The sequence below is a fragment of the Schistocerca gregaria genome, chromosome 3 (assembly GCF_023897955.1).
Source record: "Schistocerca gregaria isolate iqSchGreg1 chromosome 3, iqSchGreg1.2, whole genome shotgun sequence".
Classification (NCBI taxonomy): Eukaryota; Metazoa; Arthropoda; class Insecta; order Orthoptera; family Acrididae; genus Schistocerca; species Schistocerca gregaria.
Window position 1 is genome coordinate 174,044,563 of NC_064922.1, and position 21,297 is coordinate 174,065,859.

Consider the following 21,297-nt stretch of genomic DNA (forward strand, 5'->3'; position numbering starts at 1 on the left):
TGTGTGTGTGTGTGTGTGTGTGTGTGTGTGTGTGTGTGAGAGAGAGAGAGAGAGAGAGAGAGAGAGAGAGAGAGAGAGAGAGAGAGAGAGAGAGAGAGAGAGAGAGTTTCATAGAATTTTACAAACTAATTCAGACTGTTATATATTATTCTATGTCATTAACTCAACAAACCATTCCATTCTGCAGCACTCATGAAGTATGTATATATCAAATTTTCTTCTCATATTGATTCTTATTTTCTGTCATTGCAGGTCTCAGCACTGGTGCAATTGCTGCAATAGTTTCAATATGTCTGGTTGCATCTGCTGTTGGAGTAGCTATGATTCTTGGATACAGAAAGAGAAGAAAAAGTTCTCGTGTATAGTATTTGTCTATGTTGAACAACAAGTGATGACAGCAGCTACACAGTACTGCTGCTCTAATACACTGATGACAACAGTTTCATTGAAAAATACCAAATTGTGTTTTATGTCTCAAATGCAACCACATGAATTTCAGGATTCATCAAGTTGATTTTATTGCGAAGCATCATTCAACTAACATGTAAAAACCTGATTTATGAACTGTAGAAAAATGTAAACATTCTGTTAAATTTGTGTCATATAAGGAAGTAGATTTCCTAGCGAATTTCAGCGATGACATCTTCTTGAATTATCAGCAGACTACCAGTCTGTTATCTAACCGATAAAACAAGAAAATTTCATTTGAGTTTCAGATGTTTACAACAATATTAAACAAATAACTGGGTACTATTGTTTCTGTTATAGCTATAATACAACTGTGGTTATTCTTATTGTGGTCTTAAACAGTCAGCAGTTTTGCTAATAACTGTTCAACAATGGTATAGTATCAGTTATTTTTTAATTTAGAGATAATTTAGTGTGTAACAATTAATTTTATTATGTTATTTTGGATACTGCAGAGGTTGCCTGATCTAATATCTTTCATTATAGCCTGCCAGTCGATTATCATTCCTCTGCCATGCTTCATTTCATCTAAAGGAAATTCAACAAATACCAAACTGAATTTTTACCGAATCGTCCCTTCCATGAAATTCAGAAATAAATTGAAACAGAAATGCGTAGTGGGATGAAAAGCACCTCTCTGTTGCAGGGATAGTCTTGTTGACAAAGACATCATAGTAGCACAAAGCTAAACTCAAAATATTGGAAATAACTGAAAAATTGCGGATTGAAAATAATATCTTAGTCGAGAAAGACGGAAGAAAAGTTGTGAGAAAAATTGAAGAGGTTGGCAAATAGGGGTACAATCTAAAAAGAGAAAGTAAAGAGAAGTGATTTGATGATGTCAGTAGTGAATGGTGACAGTAAAAAAATCTGCAGAAGCATTTTACAACTGCTAAATGAAATGTCTAACACAAAAAAACACAATTCTGTCAATGCTGCCTTCAACTACATTATACTTCTGTGTAATAACAAAGACTATTACTGAGCATAAATATGATTTAAACAGTGAATGTAAATGAGTTCTTGGATACAGAATAAAACTCACGTCAGCAGGCAATGTCTTCAATGGCGATAATACGATATAAATGTGGACAGCACAAATACAGGGAAAGACAGTACAAGCCAGTACAAGTACTCCAAATGTTAAGATGTAAGAGGACAGATAGGTATGGGCTGAGTACAATTATCTGTAAGTGATTTGTGTATTTATATCTGTTGTTTGTGCCACAGTTGTTTAGCTTTTTTTGATTAGTTGTAGGATAAGCTTAATAGAATTTTGAATGCACCTGTAACAAAAAAACTAAAAAAATAGTCAGATATCTACATTTTGGCTATATATTGATGTAATAACAATTCAGGTGGGGAGGGGTGGGGGAAGAAGAACAAGGAGGTACTATTCTTAGCACTACTATGTAAATATTAGCTTAAGAGATTCAATAATTAATCCCAATGTTGCTCCAACCATGACCTCTAAATTTGGTGATTATGCCCTTCTATCTGTTCTTAAATACAGTTTGTAAATCGAGCTTCCAAACTGTAAAGGGACATTTTACCAGATGGGAAGCAGTAGATTAACTCGTTAGTAAAATATCATTCCTGTAACTTTCTTTTATTCAAAAGAAGTGGTAAAGTTAACCTGTAATTGAATATATATATAAAGGAGCCATGTGGACAAATGTCTTTGAGAATAAAGAAAAACGTTAATTACCTTCACAAACATTCATCTCATGTTTTTCATTAATCGTAATGAGGAGTGTGTACCATACCTAACTGAGTTTACTTATAGCACCTAAATAGACTTACTTGTACCTGATATAATCATTACATGTTTTAATGTAGTGAATCTTGAATATTATTTTCTCTGTAGTCTAAGTTCTAACTGAATGCTTGTCTGAAGTTATTTGAAGAGTCAGTATTCAGTTTCTTCTTGGACTATTAAAAGTAGTGTGTGACTGATAAATTATTGTAAAATATTATAAATAATAAAACTTTTGTGTTTTTTATAAAATGATTGCATTTTCTTGATGTAAAACATAATAGCTTTAATATATTTTATATGATCTTATTAGTTATGTATACACATTTCGAATGCAATATATCAATGCACCTGCTGAAGTCATGATTAAAACATTTCTTGAACAGTAAAGTTCTATGTCATTTAGGGAATGGATCCAAATTCCAGCTCTTAATAGAGCTGTTTGAAACCTTAATACCCAATGAATATTTTAAAGACTATGCTTCTATTCATTGTCTGTTGTAAACGCCTGAGATGATCTTGAGGATATATGTCATGAGCAAATTCACTAGGACGAGTGATGACCAACATTTCTTTATCAGAGATATTGTCCTGGGAACCATTGTACGGTTTGCACAAGGAAGCTATAGGCGGGAGTATTTACATAAACAACATAAACATGACAAACATTCGTTTCTGTTTTAAAATTATAAAATTTAATATTCTACTGCTTATGTTCTCAATTACTTCTAACCAGAACTAGAAGGAAAAATCGCGCTGTTGTTCAAATGTAATTAAGCCAGTATCATCTATGAGATTATTATATTGGCACTATACTGGTACCTTAGTGTGACAAGACCTACAAGTATATCACAGTCATGCAGGCGTCAAAGTGCCTGATTTGATCTTGTTAGTCGTTACTTAAGTGGACAGTTGCTTCTCCCACACAGCAGTTTGTGCTCTTCAGGCTTCAAATTTATGTTATCATAATACTCTACTATTATCTGGCACTTCCCCTCCACACAACACACAACTGCCTCTTTTGATAAACGTCAATCACTGAGCCAATATTGAATTTAAGCTCAGAACTATCCTTTTATTGTTTTATTACATCTTTTACACTTACGAAAACAGGAAATATTGAGTAGAACATAAGTAACGGAAGGAGCAGGGGTAACAGTTCACCATACAGCTGGGGCTGAGAGAATGTAGCTCTGCATGTGTGCATGTACGTGTGCAACAGTGACTGATTTTGCAGTTTATCGCCAGTGAGACTGCATGCCAATCACAAAATAAATTATATCAGGTCTATATCTTTCAGATTTCAGATACCAATGATTCACTTTGCACGGTATTTGCTCCCTCCAGGACGAATATTTACTCTACAGCGGACTGTGCACTGATCTGAAACTTCTTGGCGGATTAAAACTATGTGCTAGCCAGGGCTCCAATGTTGGATCTTTGCCTCTGGTGGGCAAGTATTCCACCAACCAAGCTATCCAGGACAGAACAATTTCAATCACATAGAAGACGCAAAAACAATGTTCGTACAGGCACCAGCGGAAAAATGCTCCTGTTATTGTGGTCTTCAGTCCTGAGACTGGTTTGATGCAGCTCTCCATGCTACTCTATCCTGTGCGCAAGCTTCTTCATCTCCCAGTACCTACCGCAACCTACATCCTTCTGAATCTGCTTAGTGTATTCATCTCTTGGTCTCCCTCTATGATTTTTACCCTCCACGCTTCCCTCCAATACTAAATTGGTGATCCCTTGATGCCTCAGAACGTGTCCTACCAACCGATCCCTACTTCTAGTCAAGTTGTGCCACAAACTCCTCTTCTCCCCAATCCTATTCAATACCTTCTCATTAGTTATGCGGTCTACCCATCTAATCTTCAGCATTCTTCTGTAGCACCACATCTCGAAAGCTTCTATTCTCTTCTTGTCCAAACTATTTCTCGTCCATGTTTCACTTCCATATATGGCTACACTCCATATAAATACTTTCAGAAACGACTTCCTAACAATTAAATCAATACTCGATGTTAACAAATTTCTCTTCTTCAGAAACGCTTTCCTTGCCATTGCCAACCTACATTTTATATCCTCTCTACTTCGACCATCATCAGTTATTTTGCTCCCCAAATAGCAAAACTCCTTTACTACTTTAAGTGTCTCATTTCCTAATATAATTCCCGAAGCATCATCCGACTTAATTCGACTACATCCCATTATCCTCGCTTTACTTTTGTTGATGTTCATCTTATACCCTCCTTTCAAGACACTGTCCATTCCGTTCAGCTGCTCTTCCAGGTCCTTTGCTGTCTCTGACAGAATTACAATGTCATCGGCGAACCTCAAAGTTTTTATTTCTTCTCCATGGATTTTAATTCCTACTCCGAATTTTTCTTTTGTTTCCTTTACTGCTTGCTCAATATACAGATTGAATAACATCGGGGAGAGGCTACAACCCTGTCTCACTCCCCTCCCAACCACTGCTTCCCTTTCATGCCCCTCAACTCTTATAACGGCCATCTGGTTTCTGTACAAATTGTAAATAGCCATTCGCTCCCTGTATTTTACCGCTATCGGAGCACAAAAGAAGCTACAGTATACTGCCATTCAAAAGACTCTGAATAGTGCAGTTCCTTCATTCTTGTCTTCCTCTGCTGCTATAAAAATTTTCCCAAAAATTTTGGCATGCGAACGTATTCACGCTCTTTTCTCACTCTCGCAAGCTCCCTTAACTGTAAGTCGCTCACACCCACTTCTCCGTCACTGTACGTCCCTCACACACATCTTTTCACTAACTCTTTTTGTCTCCCTAACTATCACAGCCATAGTCTTTTTCGTTCTGTCCTATTACTACTGTCTCCTCTGACTGTCATTGTGTCACTGTCTTCCTCTTGTTCTCTCTTACTACTACTATTTCATTCATTTCTTCATTTCTTCCCACTGCTATTGTCTCTCCTTACTATCATTATCTTTCTCTTCATTTTTTTTTTTCATTGCCACCCACTTCCACTGCCTCACATCTCTTTATTCCTCGCTCTGTGGCACTGTCTCCTTCACTCATTCCCCAGTACTGTTCTGTCACTGTCAACTACTGTATGTGCCACTACCACTGTTGCCCCTCTCTTTCTCTCACACCGCCGTTGTCTCCTAAGCTCTTTTGTACCACAAACACTGTCTATTATATTCCAGTATTTATTACTTTTCGGTCTCTCTGCCACTACAACTGTCTCCTCTCTCAACAAAAAGAAGTGCAGCTATGTTTTGATGCCAACATTTTTGTGATAATTGCTGAGGTAAGTAGACTGAGACAGCTTGTACCCCACTTTTCAGCCAGAGTCATTTAATAAAGGGGAGCATATTCGCCCTTTTAATGCTCCTGTAGAAGCATTTTCCGCCGTTTCACTTCTTTTCCCTCTCATAACTTGGCATGTCATTCACATCAAAAGCAGTTGATGGGTCATTAAAATTTTTATAGTTTTCTTATATGAAATTGAAATAACACAAAAATTATTTTACACATCAGAACGGATTTAACGTGCACAAAAATTTTGCACGAACTTCAGTACTAGTAGTTTCTACAGTTAGCAAGCATCGCTCCGGCGAAACGCAACTCGCCCTTTTTCACGTGATATCTTGCGAACCATGGATGAAGGGTATCAGACGGATGGCACATTCCTTGACTTCCGGAAAGCGTTTGACTCGGTGCCCCACTGCAGACTCCTAACTAAGGTATGAGCATATGGGATTGGTTCCCAAGTATGTGAGTGGCTCGAAGACTTCTTTAGTAGTAGAGCCCAGTACGTTGTCCTCGATGGTCAGTGTTCATCGGAGGTGAGGGTATCATCTGGAGTGCCCCAGGGAAGTGTGGTAGGTCCGCTCTTGTTTTCTATTAACATAAATGATCTTTTGGATAGGATGGATAGCAATGTGCGGTTGTTTGCTGATGATGCTGTGGTGTACGGGAAGGTGTCGTTGAGTGACTGTAGGAGGATACAAGATGACTTGGACAGGATTTGTGATTGGTGTAAAGAATGGCAGCTAACTCTAAATATAGATAAATGTAAATTAATGCAGATGAGTAGGAAAAAGAGTCCCGTAATGTTTGAATACGCTATCAGTAGTGTAACGCTTGACACAGTCACGTCGATTAAATATTTGGGCGTAACATTGCAGAGAGATTTGAAGTGGAACAAGCATGTAATGGCAATTGTGGGGAAGGCGGATAGTCGTCTTCGGTTCAATGGTAGAATTTTGGGAAGATGTGGTTCATCTGTAAAGGAGACCGCTTATAAAACACTAATACGACCTATACTTGAGCACTGATCGAGCGTTTGGGACCCCTATCAGGTCGTATTGAGGGAGGACACAGAAGCAATTCAGAGGCGGGCTGCTAGATTTGTTACTGGTAGGTTTTATCATCACGCGAGTGTTACGGAAATGCTTCAGGAACTCGGTGGGAGTCTCTGGAGGAAAGGAGGCGTTCTTTTCGTGAATCGCTACTGAGGAAATTTAGAGAAGCAGCATTTGAGGCTGACTGCAGTACAATTTTACTGCCGCCAACTTATATTTCGCGGAAAGACCACAAAGATAAGATAAGAGAGATTAGGGCTCGTACAGAGGCATATAGGCAGTCATTTTTCCCTCGTTCTGTTTGGGAGTGGAACAGGGAGAGAAGATGCTAGTTGTGGAACGAGGTACCCTCTGCCACGCACCGTATGGTGGATTGCGGAGTATGTATGTAGATGTAGATAGATGTAGTACATCTAGTTCCTTGTGATGATAATGGAGACGCTTTACTGCGTATTTCTGCGTGTTAGGTCACTTTATAAACTACGTTTTCGCCTCACACGGGATTTTGCACGTACAAGTAGGGTAACTTTGGACGTGTGTATCTCGGAAACGGATAAAGACATCAAGAAAAGTTTCAAGTTTGTTCGAGAACTGGATCTTGAAAATATTTCATAACAATTACAGCAGTTTGGTGTGCTTAGCTGTCTTAGTATCCGCGGCTCAGTTGTGATACCAAAAAACAATGGTTTTAAGATGTTTGTTGACAATGGATAAAGATTTTTTGAAGGCGGGAAGATGGTACTTCTAGGTAAAGTCATAGAGAATATGCAGTTGAAATGTCGGCAATTTTCTGCAGTTAGTTATTTAGGTATCCGCTGCTGATGGTGAAAAAATAGTGAAAAATGCGTTTTTCGGGTTTTCTCAGGAACCGCCCACGAACTGAAAGATGCCTCCATAAACAGCTTAAGGAGCACCGTAGATCACGTGTAATGCAAAAAGAACCAACCGATTTGCTCCATCTGCTTACGCTGGAGAAATGTGTAATATTCAAAATTGTACAGTTACCGTAAGACGATCCACCAGGGGAGTGTCGTAGAACCGTTGCTGTTCACAATATACATAAACGATCTTGTGGATAACATCGGAAGTTCACTGAGGCTTTTTGCGGATCATGCTGTGGTATATCGAGAGGTTGTAACAATGGAAATTGTACTGAAATGCAGGAGGATCTGCAGCGAATTGACGCATGGTGCAGGGAATGGCAATTGAATCTCAATGTAGACAAGTGTAATGTGCTGCGAATACACAGAAAGAAAGATCCTTCATCATTTAGCTACAATACAGCAGGTCAGCAATTGGAAGCAGTTAATTCCATAAATTATCTGGGAGTACGCATTAGGAGTCATTTAAAATGGAATGATCATATAAAGTTGATCGTCGGTAAAGCAGATGCCAGACTGAGATTCATTGGAAGAATCCTAAGGAAATGCAGTCCGAAGACAAAGGAAGTAGGTTACAGTACACTTGTTCGCCCACTGCTTGAATACTGTTCACCGATGTGGGATCCGTACCACATAGGGTTGATAGAAGAGAACATACCTTCAAAGAGGAGTCAAGCTGTATATTGCTCCCTCCTACGCATATCTCGCGAAGAGGCCATGAGGATAAAATCAGAGAGATTAGAACCCACACAGAGGTATACCGACAATCTTTCTTTCCACGAACAATGCGAGACTGGAATAGAAGGGAGAACCGATAGAGGTGCTCAAAGCACCATCCGCCACACACCGTCAGGTGGCTTGTGGAGTGTGGATGTAGATGTAGATGTAGATCTAGAGATATTGCAGTGGTTCCCAACATGGAAGTAATTACTCTCTGAGGGGTAGAATGAAATTTTCTGAGGGGTAAAAACATAACGATTGGATTCTGTTTCAGTCACGAAACCAGTTTCCTTCAAAAGATCGTTACTAATATCACAGCTCTGTAAAACTCTAATATTGATTATGTAAGTTATCAATAATTAACTTTCTCAATTAGTAGCTATAATCCCGTGGTGATTACAGGTTCCTCACATTCGCCACCCACTACATACATATGTTGCGCTTCGTCCCGTACATTTCTGATGATAAAAGTGAGACACAGTCGTAATAAATGCTACATACCTCAAAAAAAAATTCTAAAAGTTGTAGATAGTACCTACAGTAGTCCATGAATGGCTTCATTGTTAACTTCGAAACAGACAACCGAATTAATTGACAGCATGACACAGCAGTACGTACATAAGGCTGTACGTAATATTAACAGCCTGTAGTCATCCAATTTGTGCCAGTTCAGGAGTAAGGAACCCAGGAATATCGTGATTTACGAACAGTACGTGTAGTGCTCACATCTCAACTTTTTTGCTTTTAAATGGTGTTGCAGCGTGCATGTCAAGCAAGTGCGCAATAGAGAGGGGTACTGCAGGGGAAGTTTCTTTTATAACAAGTGTCTGCCCTCACTGTGGATAGTTAGCTTTTTTATGTGAATAGATGTTATGGGTAGCACTTGCGATGCACCACGAATTCCTTCGTCATTCATTCAAACACCCCTCTCCTCTCCCCAAACACACACACACACACACACACAAACACATAAACTAAATATCATTCATTTTTCATCACTTAAAAATAAAAGTGCTGCAAACAAAGTCTTTCATTGTACAGTTCAGTTAAGAGCTAAAGTTGCTAATAGTGTGGGGGAGGAGGGGAAGGCCAACAGATGGCAGAGAGGGGGGGGGGGTTACTAGCTAATGTCTTTTGCAATCACACAGATGCTTCGCAAGCAACGGGCGACGTACAAAATAATCACGATTCTTCAGGATTAAACGATTCCAAGTCTCTGCTAGAAAGAGTGTACAAGTGAAGTAACGAGATTTGACGTTTCTATCCACGTCGCTACTCTTGACGCTGCTGTTCAACTGGGCGTCGCCAGTCTTCACTTAGGGCCGCTGCTGATGCGTTGTCGTCCTGGATGGAGGTCGGTCTGCGTGTGATTGGCTGATGTCTTCTCACAGCCCTCTCTTCTCCATCGTTCCCGACTGGCGTGCCGGCGCTTGAGTTTACGCCGCAACACAGCTGTTAGTATGTAATCCAAACAAAGTTAAAGCAAAAGCAAGAGAGGATGTTCACAGATAATTTTGAAATATTCAACAGGCAACTTCAATGCACTTTTGACTTCTCTTGATAACACCACGTGTAGCTCTTCTGAAGTCGTCTTTGCGTTCTTTTATGAAGAGTACACTATTAATAATGCGAACTATCAAATCGGCTCTGGTGGTTACTTTGTCGTTGCAGACTGCGCCTTTCAGCGATCGCCACGGCCAAAAATCAAAAGGGGTAATGCCTGGGAGCTTGGTGACCAAGAAGCGTTCCCATATCTACCGATCCATCTTCCGGGGAATGTTAAGTTCAGATGATGTGTTGCCTGACGACTACAATGTGCAAGAACCCCGTCATACTGGATGAACAAACGCGTTCTTGTAGCCAAAGGAAATTTGTAGTTGTGGACAGGCTTACATCGGTACCACAAAGAGAAGTGTGAACACCTGTCTTGTTGAACATAATTGCCGCCTGGGTCACACGGATAAATCGGCCGTAGCGGAACATGTTTACCAGGAAGGTGATCATGAAATAAAATTCAGCGAGACAAGCGTCATAACAAAAACCTCGCATTATTATGCACGCTTGTATAGAGAGACTATCGAGATTGATAAACATCATAATAATTTTAACAGGAAAGACGAAGGTGTTAAATTGGATAAAATTTGGATGTCAGCGTTGCACCGCAAGCGTGGCGATCGATTACTTCCAATCGAGAATGTTGGCGTTACCAGAGACAATCTCATAGCCGACGCCATGTGATCAACAGTGGCGCCCTCTGTACTGCCTATATAATTAGCGCTTCCTCGAGTTCTCTTCGCAGTTCACCGCTGTACCTCCTAGGATGTCTCCCGCAGTAGGAGACGAAAAGCCAGGGAAGAGTTTTATACTTCGAGCACGGCCTATCAGCCCGGAAGTTGTAAGTGAAGAGAGTACTGTATGCAGTTACAAATTTGTCAATATTAACATGTTATGTGAATAGCTGTTTGGTTCCAGGTAAACTTCTACAAAGTTAAAGTTCTTGCCAACATTGTTTCATTTACACAATCCTTATTTGAATCAAGTCTAAATGTTTGTGAATTGCGTTAAGGTGTTTGACCATCAGCGATAGCAATCTGCTAAATATACTCTACAACTATGGTTTTACAGGCTCAAAACTTTCTACTCTGTTCAAATCATATGTGAACAATAGAAAACAAATCGTAAAGTTCATCATTTTTTGAAGTGTGCTCTGTATCAGTGTCGAGTGCTAAACGAAGAGTAAGAACAACAGCAAGAATGAGACAATTCTCATAAATGAATCTGAAACATCATAACTTACAGAATATATAACAGCAAAATTGATGTTCATATATTTGCAGGCAACTGTTGTTTACAGTTAAGTTACTATAATTTTCCAATGAGTTAAGTAGGAACTGTTTGGCAATAAAACTTTCTAACAATTTTATGTGTGTACATAAACGCTTGAATAAAAATATTTTCGAGACTTAACAATAATTGCGAAATCCCGTAAATTCTAAAAAAATATCTAAATTCTTCCAAATTAAATACTTTTCTAAAAGATTATGGCACTGCCTAGTTATAAAAAAATAGATACATTATATCACAGTAAGTCTGTGTGATGTTGCGTTAGTCTGGAAGTGGCTGAAATAATGATGGATCCAGTTGAGGTATCTTGATAGGTTGCAGATCATCTTCATCTTCCAGCATTCCTATTAATGGATTCCTGGAGAGAAATAAAATTTAATATTTCAGCATTATATAATACAGTGGGCAAAAGGAATATAGCCTAAAAACTCAGTCTTTGGTTCTTTCCTAACATTTTTCATGCCTGAAAATTTCCATCTTTACTCTTATTTTCGTATTTTAGTTGTAAAGGTCATACACGTCAAATTGTGACAGCTAGAAATGATTCAGTATTTCTTTTGGTGTGAAAACTCAGAAAGTTCCCCCTCCCACAGTCATATCTACATCTACATCTACATGATTACTCTGCAATTCACATTTAAGTGCTTGGCAGAGGGTTCATCGAACCACAATCATACTATCTCTCTACTATTCCACTCCCGAACAGCGAGCGGGAAAAACGAACACCTAAACCGTTCTGTTCGAGCTCTGATTTCTCTTATTTTATTTTGATGATCATTCCTACGTATGTAGGCTGGGCTCAACAAAATATTTTCGCATTCGGAAGAGAAAGTTGGTGACTGAAATTTCGTAAAAAGGTCTCGCCGCGACGAAAAACTTCTATGCTGTAATGACTTCCATCCCAACTCGTGTATCATATCTGCCACACTCTCTCCCCTATAACGTGATAATACAAAACGAGCTGCCCTTTTTTTGCACCCTTTCGATGTCCTCCGTCAAGCCCACCTCGTAAGTATCCCACACCGCGCAGCAATATTCTAACAGAGGACGAACGAGTGTAGTGTAAGCTGTCTCTTTAGTGGACTTGTTGCATCTTCTAAGTGTCCTGCCAATGAAACGCAACCTTTGGCTCGCCTTCCCGACAATATTATCTATGTGGTCCTTCCAACTGAAGTTGTTCGTAATTTTAACACCCAGTTACTTAGTTGAATTGACAGCCTTGAGAATTGTAGTATTTATCTAGTAATCGAATTCCAACGGATTTCTTTTGGAACTCATGTGGATCATCTCACACTTTTCGTTATTTAGCGTCAACTGCCACCTGACACACCATACAGCAATCTTTTCTAAATCGCTTTGCAACTGATACTGGTCTTCGGATGACCTTACTAGACGGTAAATTACAGCATCATCTGCGAACAATCTAAGAGAACTGCTCAGATTGTCACCCAGGTCATTTATATAGATCAGGAACAGCAGAGGTCCCAGGACGCTTCCCTGGGGAACACCTGATATCACTTCAGTTTTACTCGATGATTTGCCGTCTATTACTACGAACTGCGACCTTCCTGACAGGAAATCACGAATCCAGTCGCACAATTGAGACGATACCCCATAGGCCCGCAGCTTGATTAGAAGTCGCTTGTGAGGAACGGTGTCAAAAGCTTTCCGGAAATCTAGAAATACGGAATCAACTTGAGATCCCCTGTCGATAGCGGCCATTACTTCGTGCGAATAAAGAGCTAGCTGCGTTGCACAAGAGCGATGTTTTCTGAAGCCATGCTGATTACGTGTCAATAGATCGTTCCCTTCGAGGTGATTCATAATGTTTGAATACAGTATATGCTCCAAAACCCTACTGCAAACCGACGTCAATGATATAGGTCTGTAGTTAAATGGATTACTCCTACTACCCTTCTTGAACACTGGTGCGATCTGCGCAATTTTCCAATCTGTAAGTACAGACCTATCGGTGAGCGAGCGGTTGTATATGAGTGCTAAGTAGGGAGCTATAGTATCAGCGTAATCTGAAAGGAACCTAATCGGTATACAGTCTGGACCTGAAGACTTGCCCGTATCAAGCGATTTGAGTTGCTTCGCAACCCCTAAGGTATCTACTTCTAAGAAACTCATGCTAGCAGATGTTCGTGTTTCAAATTCTGGAATATTCCATTCGTCTTCCCTGGTGAAGGAATTTCGGAAAACTGCGTTCAATAACTCCGCTTTAGCGGCACAGTCGTCGATAACAGTACCATCGGCACTGCGCAGCGAAGGTATTGACTGCGTCTTGCCGCTTGTGTACTTTAAATACGACCAGAATTTCTTCGGATTTTCTACCAAATTTCGAGACAATGTTTCGATGTGGAACCTATTAAAGGCATCTCGCATCGAAGTACGTGCCAAATTTCGCGCGTCTGTAAATTTTAGCCCATCTTGGGGATTTCGCGTTCTTCTGAACTTCGCATGCTTTTTCCGTTGCCTCTGCAACAGCGTTCGGACCTTTTTTGTGTACCACGGGGGATCCGTTCCATCTCTTACCAGTTTATGAGGTATGAATATCTCAATTGCTGTTGCTACTATATCTTTGAATTTGATCCACATCTCGTCTACATTCGCATAGTCAGTTCGGAAGGAATGGAAATTGTCTTTTAGGAAGGCTTCTAGTGACACTTTATCCGCTTTTTTAAATAAAATTATTTTGCGTTTGTTTCTGATGGATTTGGAAGAAATGGTATTGAGCCTAGCTACAACGACCTTGTGATCACTAATCCCTGTATCAGTCATGATGCTCTCTATCAGCTCTGGATTGTTTGTGGCTAAGAGGTCAAGTGTGTTTTCGCAACCATTTACAATTCGCGTGGGTTCGTGGACTAACTGCTCAAAATAATTTTCGGAGAAAGCATTTAGGACAATCTCGGAAGACGTTTTCTGCCTACCACCGGTTTTGAACAAGTATTTTTGCCAACATACCGAGGGTAGGTTGAAGTCCCCACCAACTATAACTGTATGAGTGGGGTATTTATTTGTTACGAGACTCAAACCTTCTCTGAACTGTTCCGCAACTGTACCATCGGAGTCTGGGGGTCGGTAGAAGGAGCCAATTATTAACTTAATTCGGCTTTTAAGTATAACCTCCACCCATACCAATTCGCACGGAGTATCTACTTCGACTTCTCTACAAGATAAACCACTACTGACGAACACAAATACTCCACCACCAATTCTGCCTAATCTATCTTTCCTGAACACCGTCTGAGACTTCGTAAAAATTTCTGCAGAACTTATTTCAGGCTTTAGCCAGCTTTCTGTACCTATAACGATATCAGCTTCTGTGCTTTCTATTAGCGCTTGAAGCTCAGGGACTTTTACAGAGCAACTACAACAATTTACAACTATAATTCCGACTGTTCCTTGATCCAAGCACGTCCTGTAATTGTCATGCACCCTTTGACATTGCAGCCCACCCCGTACTTTCCCGAGGCCTTCTAACCTAAAAAAAAAACCAGTCCACGCCACACAGCCTCCGCTACCCGTGTAGCCGCCAGCTGAGTGTAGTGAACTGCTGACCTATTCAGCGGAACCCGAAACCCCACCACCCTATGGCGCAAGTCAAGGAATCTGCAGCCAACACGGTCGCAAAACCGTCTGAGCCTCTAATTCGGACGCTCCACCCGGCTCTGCACCAAAGGTCCGCAGTCGGTTCTGTCAACGATGCTGCAGATGGTGAGCTCTGCCTTCATCTCGTAAGCAAGACCGGCAGCCTTCACCAAATCAGATAGCCGCTGGAATCCAGAGAGAATTTCCTCAGATCCAAAGCGACACACGTCATTAGTGCCGACATGTGCCACCACCTGCAGCTGGTTGCACCCTGTGCTCTTCATGGCATCCGGAAGGACCCTTTCCACATCAGGAATGACTCCTCCCGCAATGCACACGGAGTGCACACTGGATTTCTTCCCCTCCTTAGCCGCCGTATCCCTAAGGGGCACCATTACGCGCCTAACATTGGAGCTCCCAACTACCAGCAAGCCCACCCTCTGCGATTGCCCGGACCTTGAAGGCTGAGAATGATCCTCTGAAACAGGGCTGGCAGCTGCATCTGGCTCAGCCAGAGACTGCCTGAAACCGGTTTGTCAGACGCACCGGGGAGGCTTTCTGATCAGCCTCCGGGGACGCCTTTCGCTGCCTGCCACGCCTTGGAACGACCTCCCAATCAACCACAGGCGAGGGCTCAGCCGCACTGCGGGCAGCAACCGGGGCAACCACAGCGGCAGACCGATCTGGGGACAGACGGGATGAGGTTGACATCCCCGTGATACCCAAGTCCGGCTCCCCACAGTGGTGCCCACTGGCAACAGCCTCAAGCTGCGAGACCGAAGTCAGCGCCGATTGCAGCTGTGAGCGAAGGGATGCCAAGTCAGCCCTCATCCGAACACAGCAATCGCAGTCCCTGTCCATTCTAATCGATGCTGAACAACAGTTACTGAAACACGAGTCCGTGCCTAGATAACGCAAGCGAAACACGCAAAGAATGTATCAACTAAACTGTACAAATGCCTAACGACTGCGCTACAATCTGCTGAATTTACGATTACAGTAACTAAAACTCGAAATTGCACCTCCTATACGAAACTCACATGCAATTTAAATAAGAATCTACCAAGTAAACACTAAATCGCGATGCTACAACTGTCAAATACTATAATACGCCCGAAATATATGAATTAAACAATGCAAGTACCCAAAAACACGCAAAGAAATTAATTAAATTATCTAACAAGTAAGTAAGCTAGGGTTATACGACTTGCTGCTGCAGCTGCTTATCCAACGGCGGCAGGGAGCACAATGGCTGTGACCAACCGACACTGGCTGTTCAAAACAAAAACAGAAGACAGACGACTACGCGAATTTACACTATTCAGGTACTAAGGCGCGATGCTACAACCCTCAAATACTATAATACGCCCGAAATATATGAATTAAACAATGCAAGTACCCAAAAACACGCAAAGAAATTAAACTATCTAACAAATAAGTAAGCTAGGGTTATACGACTTGCTGCTGCAGCTGCTTATCCAACGGCGGCAGGGATACCACCTAGGCCTTCAGTGCCACGATATTTTACTCTGACAAGGCTATGTCTTTCTCAGGTCTAACCCTGAAATCAGATCCTCTCCCCCTGATATCCTCCACACATTACCCACTGTCACCTTCCATTAACCTTCGCAGTATCCTAGTCAAACCTTATAACACTGTCAAACTGTTATACCAACCAACAATCCTTCACATGCAGTAGTCCCCACTATGAGACCAGCCCCATGCACCCGCCCATTAAAATATACTACAGTCCCACTACTGATAAATTCTACGGTATAAAGGCACAAATAATGCACATTGTTTGCCAACTAACTTGTGTCCACTGTACTGAGTTTTATATACACATGACCACCACCACACTGGCTGAGCACGTGAACGACACAGAAGTACAGTCCATCCTGAGGACACTTAGCACCCACTTGCTTGGTATCTTCTACAGAATGATCCAAGGAACTTGAGTGCCCGGTACACAACACAGGCTATTTGAATGCTCAAACCCAGTACTGGATTCCCTGAACTCTGGAGATTGGAACTTGCCCTCCAACACACCCTTGTATCCTGTGCATCCTGACTCTCATGGATTAAATCTTTGTTAACGTAAGCGTCATTTTCTTTTTCAATTATACATATTGTTTCCCGGGCAGGAAGGAGCGCCAGTCCCTGACACGAATCCGCCCGGCGGATCTGTGTCGAGGTCCGGGGAGCCGGCCAGTATGTGGGTGGTTTTTAGGCGGTTTTCCATCTGCCTCGGCAAATGGGGGCTGGTTCCCCTTATTCCGCTCCAGCTACACTATGTCGGCGATTGCTGCGCAAACAAGTTTTCCACGTACGCGTACATCACCATTATTCTACCAAGCAAACATAGGGATTACAGTTGTCTGGTGTGAGACGTTCCCTGGCGGGTCCACCGGGGGCCGAACCACACAATAACCCTGGGTTCGGTGTGGGGCGGCGGAGCGGTGAAGTGGACTACGGTAGTCGTCATGGGGTTCCGGACCACTGCGGCTGCGGCGGGGACGGAGCCTCTCCGTCGTTTCTAGGTCCCCGGTTAACATAACATAACATAATGTGCAAAATGCTTATTATTAAGTACTGAGTGTCCATAAACATCCACTATGAATGCAAAACATCATAACTTGGAAAATATAAGAGATAAAGAACTGTGGATCGTTATAAAATTTTTGGCCTTTCTCAAAGTTTTTCGCTTCGTCCTTCATTCTACATTTGAAATGGAGTACATCAAAATGCCGACAGAACAGTAGGCACAAGTGTTAACTGGTACCCAGGAATCAAAATCTGTGGCAACTGTACTGCGGAATTCCTGGAAGAGGATGTCCGCCTGTGTCTCAAGCACGTGACAGAATGCAGGCTGCATTTCAAAGTAGGTCCCAGAAGTCAGTTCGTCGTACATCACAGGAATTGCAGGAAACAAGATCAGGTGTCTATAAGGTGTTGCGTTTGTGGTTATACCTGTTTGGGTACGAAGTTCAAATGGAACGAGCATTGCAGTCAAACAGTCGTTCTCCTCTGATATGCATCAGCGTGTTACCTGCTCGCCTCCATAGATGCCGACGACGACTACCTGAAAATTACCTTTCATTAGGTGGAACAACGTTCCACATTTCTGTATGTGTGAACCGCCACAACAGTAGGATTTGGGACTCCGAAGACCCACACAACACATGTGAATACATCTGTAATACGCCGCAGCTTAATTTTTGGTGTGACGTAATGCACGGTTGAGTGACATTTTTCTTCGCTGGACGTGCTCTAACAGTTCCTGCGATCGTAGGCTGACGAGAAGCATGTGTCCGTCGTCTTCCAGCATTATCGTTCACCCGCACATTGTAGAGGGTATTTCATTAGGGGTGAAACCGTTTAAAATCGTAATGTAATTTCCAGTTTCTAGTTTTGTGTGCTTCCATGTGTGAAAATATTCAGTAAAATTTGCATCTTCATCATGCAGCGACTCTCGCTTCCTGAATCTTTAGAAATCATTTAAAAAATTTACCAGAGCGGCAGCTCAGATGTGGATGCTCATCGTTTGCGTCGCCATCGCCGTTTCTCTGCTAAGTCTGAGCGGGATTTCATTCTAAATCACATCACAGGCAGGTACAGTTCTGGCAACCAATTCCATCTCTGTATGTTCTGGGGTCCCATACACAAGTGACTTTAGATATCCTCATAGGAAATAATCAAGGGGATTCAGGTCAGGTGACCTCGTACGCCATGGAGTAGGACCTCCGCTTCCAATCGGGCGATCAGGGAACACATCACTGAGATGGTTGCGGACACTGAAGTGAGGCGGTTCATCGTCATGTTTCCAGAATGAGATTTTCATTCTGCAGCGGATTGTGCGCTGATATGAAACTTCCTGGCAGATTAAAACTGTGTGCCCGACCGAGATTCGAACTCGGGACCTTTGCCTTTCGCGGGCAAGTGCTCTACCAACTGAGCTACCCAAGCACGACTCACTCCCGGTCCTCACAGCTTTACTTCTTCCAGAATCTCGTCTTCTACCTTCCAAACTTTACAGAAACTCTCCTGCGAACCTTGCAGAACTAGCAATCCTGAAAGAAAGGATATTGCGGAGTTTTAATCTTCCAGGAAGTTTCATATCAGCGCACGCTCCACTGCAGAGTGAAAATCTCATTCTGGAAACATCCCCCAGGCTGTGGCTAAGCATGTCTCCGCTATATCCTTTCTTTCAGGAGTGCTAGTTCTGCAAGGTTCGCAGGAGAGCTTCTGTAAAGTATGGAAGTTAGGAGACGAGATACTGGCAGAAGTAAAGCTGTGAGGACCGGGTGTGAGTCGTGCTTGGGTAGCTCAGATGGTAGAGCACTTGCCCGCGAAAGGCAAAGGTCCCGATATCGTCATGTTGTATCCACAACCTCCCAAGAACAGCCACGGTATGTTCTCCAACAACTCAGGTGGAACTCCATGCACGGACCTCAAATACAGGTGACCATTCAGACGGCTAGGTATAAGATATGGCTCAATGAGACTGTCGCCTGCAATGCTGACCCAAACGTTCGAAGCAGAACGTACTTGATGGTGTGACTCTGCTACAGCGTGAGGGTTTTCCTCATCCCATACATGGCTATTCCTGCTGTTCGAAATACAATCACGATCAAATGAGTCCTAGCCTGTAAATAGCTTGGTTTGAAAGTAATCCGGTCGATCAGTCCACTGTGAGAGCAACCACTTACACAATCCGACGACCATTGGTGCAAAGTCAATCACAAGCATTGCATGGACTCGTTCTGTTCGATATGAGTTTAATTGTTGTTCGTGGGATTCTCGCCACACGCTAGTATGTGCAGCGACCATTTCAGATGCAATACTATGAGTACTTGTAGTGAGGTACGCTGCAACACGGTCCAGCACCTGCCCTTCAAAATCGGGTGTGCGAGTGGTCCTCATGTTCGCAGGTCTCTCCTTTCATCTTTCTAATGAACCAGTCTCCCGCATTCCTCGATCGACAGAAACACTCCTCGTCAGGGATGATGCCTGTTAGGAAATCGTTCCCTGTACAGCCTTGCAACGAACAGCATTGCAACGTACTTCCCCATAACACAAGGTGCATGTCAGTGAGTTCTGCAAAACTGGACCAGTGGACCAGTGCCGTTCCATCGTATTGTACTGTACGTATCCGGATAGCACTGAGTAATGAATGAACCTGTCATTGATTCATGGCACGTTCTGTCACGGGATAATGTAAACACGATACAACAGAGCCACCTTATGGACAACTAAAGTAAACAAAACCTGAATCATGACTTCCTGGTAGTAATGCTCGTCCTCCTTATTTCCCTATAGGAAATTAAGAATGTACATGTAAATAAACAGCACTGTACGTATAAACTTGTATGCTTGTTAGTTGTGAATAAACTAGAAAACAGTAACGCTAGACAAAGCGGTAGACAAGTTTACTTCCATACTGAGTTCCAGTTGAGTCCATCAGTAGATCCGGTTTCACTAGGCATGGCTTGCATTTCAATAGGTATGGGAAGGGGAGGCTGGCAAAGCTTGTAGGAGACAGTGGATGGTGGTGGGATCACTCATGGAAAAATTGCTGTAGTAGTTGGTGTTAGAGCTGCACCTTCTTTTGGTTTGAAGTCATCTGATAGGAATAACTGCTTAAAGGAAGTCCCTCTAACTAAGGGCTCACCTTCAGAGGTCGTCATGTTTCCAAGCGGAGAAGGAATTAGCATATTTCATCAAAATATAAGAGGTATTAGAATTGAAGTTTGTGTGTGTATTGTGTATTAAACCAGGGACATAGAAACGATGGAGAGGCTTCGTCCCGCGTAGCCCTCAGTGGTTCACAGCTCCACAAAAGGCCACAGCAGTCCACCCACACCACCACCGCCCCACACTAAATCCAGTGTTATTGTGCGGTTCGGCCCCCACTGGACCTCACCCCCCCCCCCCCTCCCCCTCTGGGGACATCTCATCCAGTCGAGTCTAACCCCAAATGTTTGCGTAAGTATGGTGTACACGTACGTGGAGACAATGTTTGAGCAGCAATCGCCGACATAGTGTAACTGAGGTGGAATAAGGGGAACCAGCCCGCATTCTCCAAGGTGGATGGTAAACCGCCTTAAAAACCATCTACAGGCTGGTCGGCACACCACACCTCGACACTATTCGCCGAGCAGATTCATGCCGGGGACCGGTACGCCTTCCCGCTCGGGAAGCAGACCGTGCGGCTAGCCGGGCGGACTTAGAGATAAAGATAGTGAACTGCTTACAGATGCAGACTCTGAAATTATTCGACAATTCAGAGGCTCCCTTTACCAGGATACAGATAAGCTGTCTGTTTTCCAAGGAGTTCCTTGCCACGAATTTAAAAAACAGTATTCCATTTAAGTCCACAGACATATCACGGCAGTGCACTGAACAGATATTTGAATGATGTGCAGGGGCAGTTGAATTTAATGAAACTAAACTTCTTATTGTTATTGTTTATAGGTACCATAACTCTGACTTCAGAGCATTTCTGCTCAAGCTTGAGAGGGTTCTCGATTCACTTTATACGAAGTACCAGAAATTAGTTTTGTGTGGTGACTTCAGTATACATTTTTTGTACGATAGTGCAAGAGAAACGATGTTGGTACATCTCCTAAATTCATGTGATATGATGCTGTGTTTTTTCCAACTAGGGTGCAGGGGAACAGTAGCACA

The 21,297-nt window shown here is 42.4% G+C and overlaps 1 protein-coding gene across 1 annotated transcript in view; it reads left to right on the forward strand.

Moving 5' to 3' along the window:
* Positions 1–2,191, forward strand: part of LOC126355738 (uncharacterized) — a 189,431-nt gene extending 187,240 nt beyond the window's left edge. The window contains exon 10 of the mRNA XM_050006113.1: positions 253–2,191. Coding sequence (XP_049862070.1) covers positions 253–365 — 113 coding nt within the window. The 3' untranslated portion in view covers positions 366–2,191. The remainder of the gene's footprint in view (positions 1–252) is intronic.
* Positions 2,192–21,297: the final 19,106 nt, after the last annotated feature.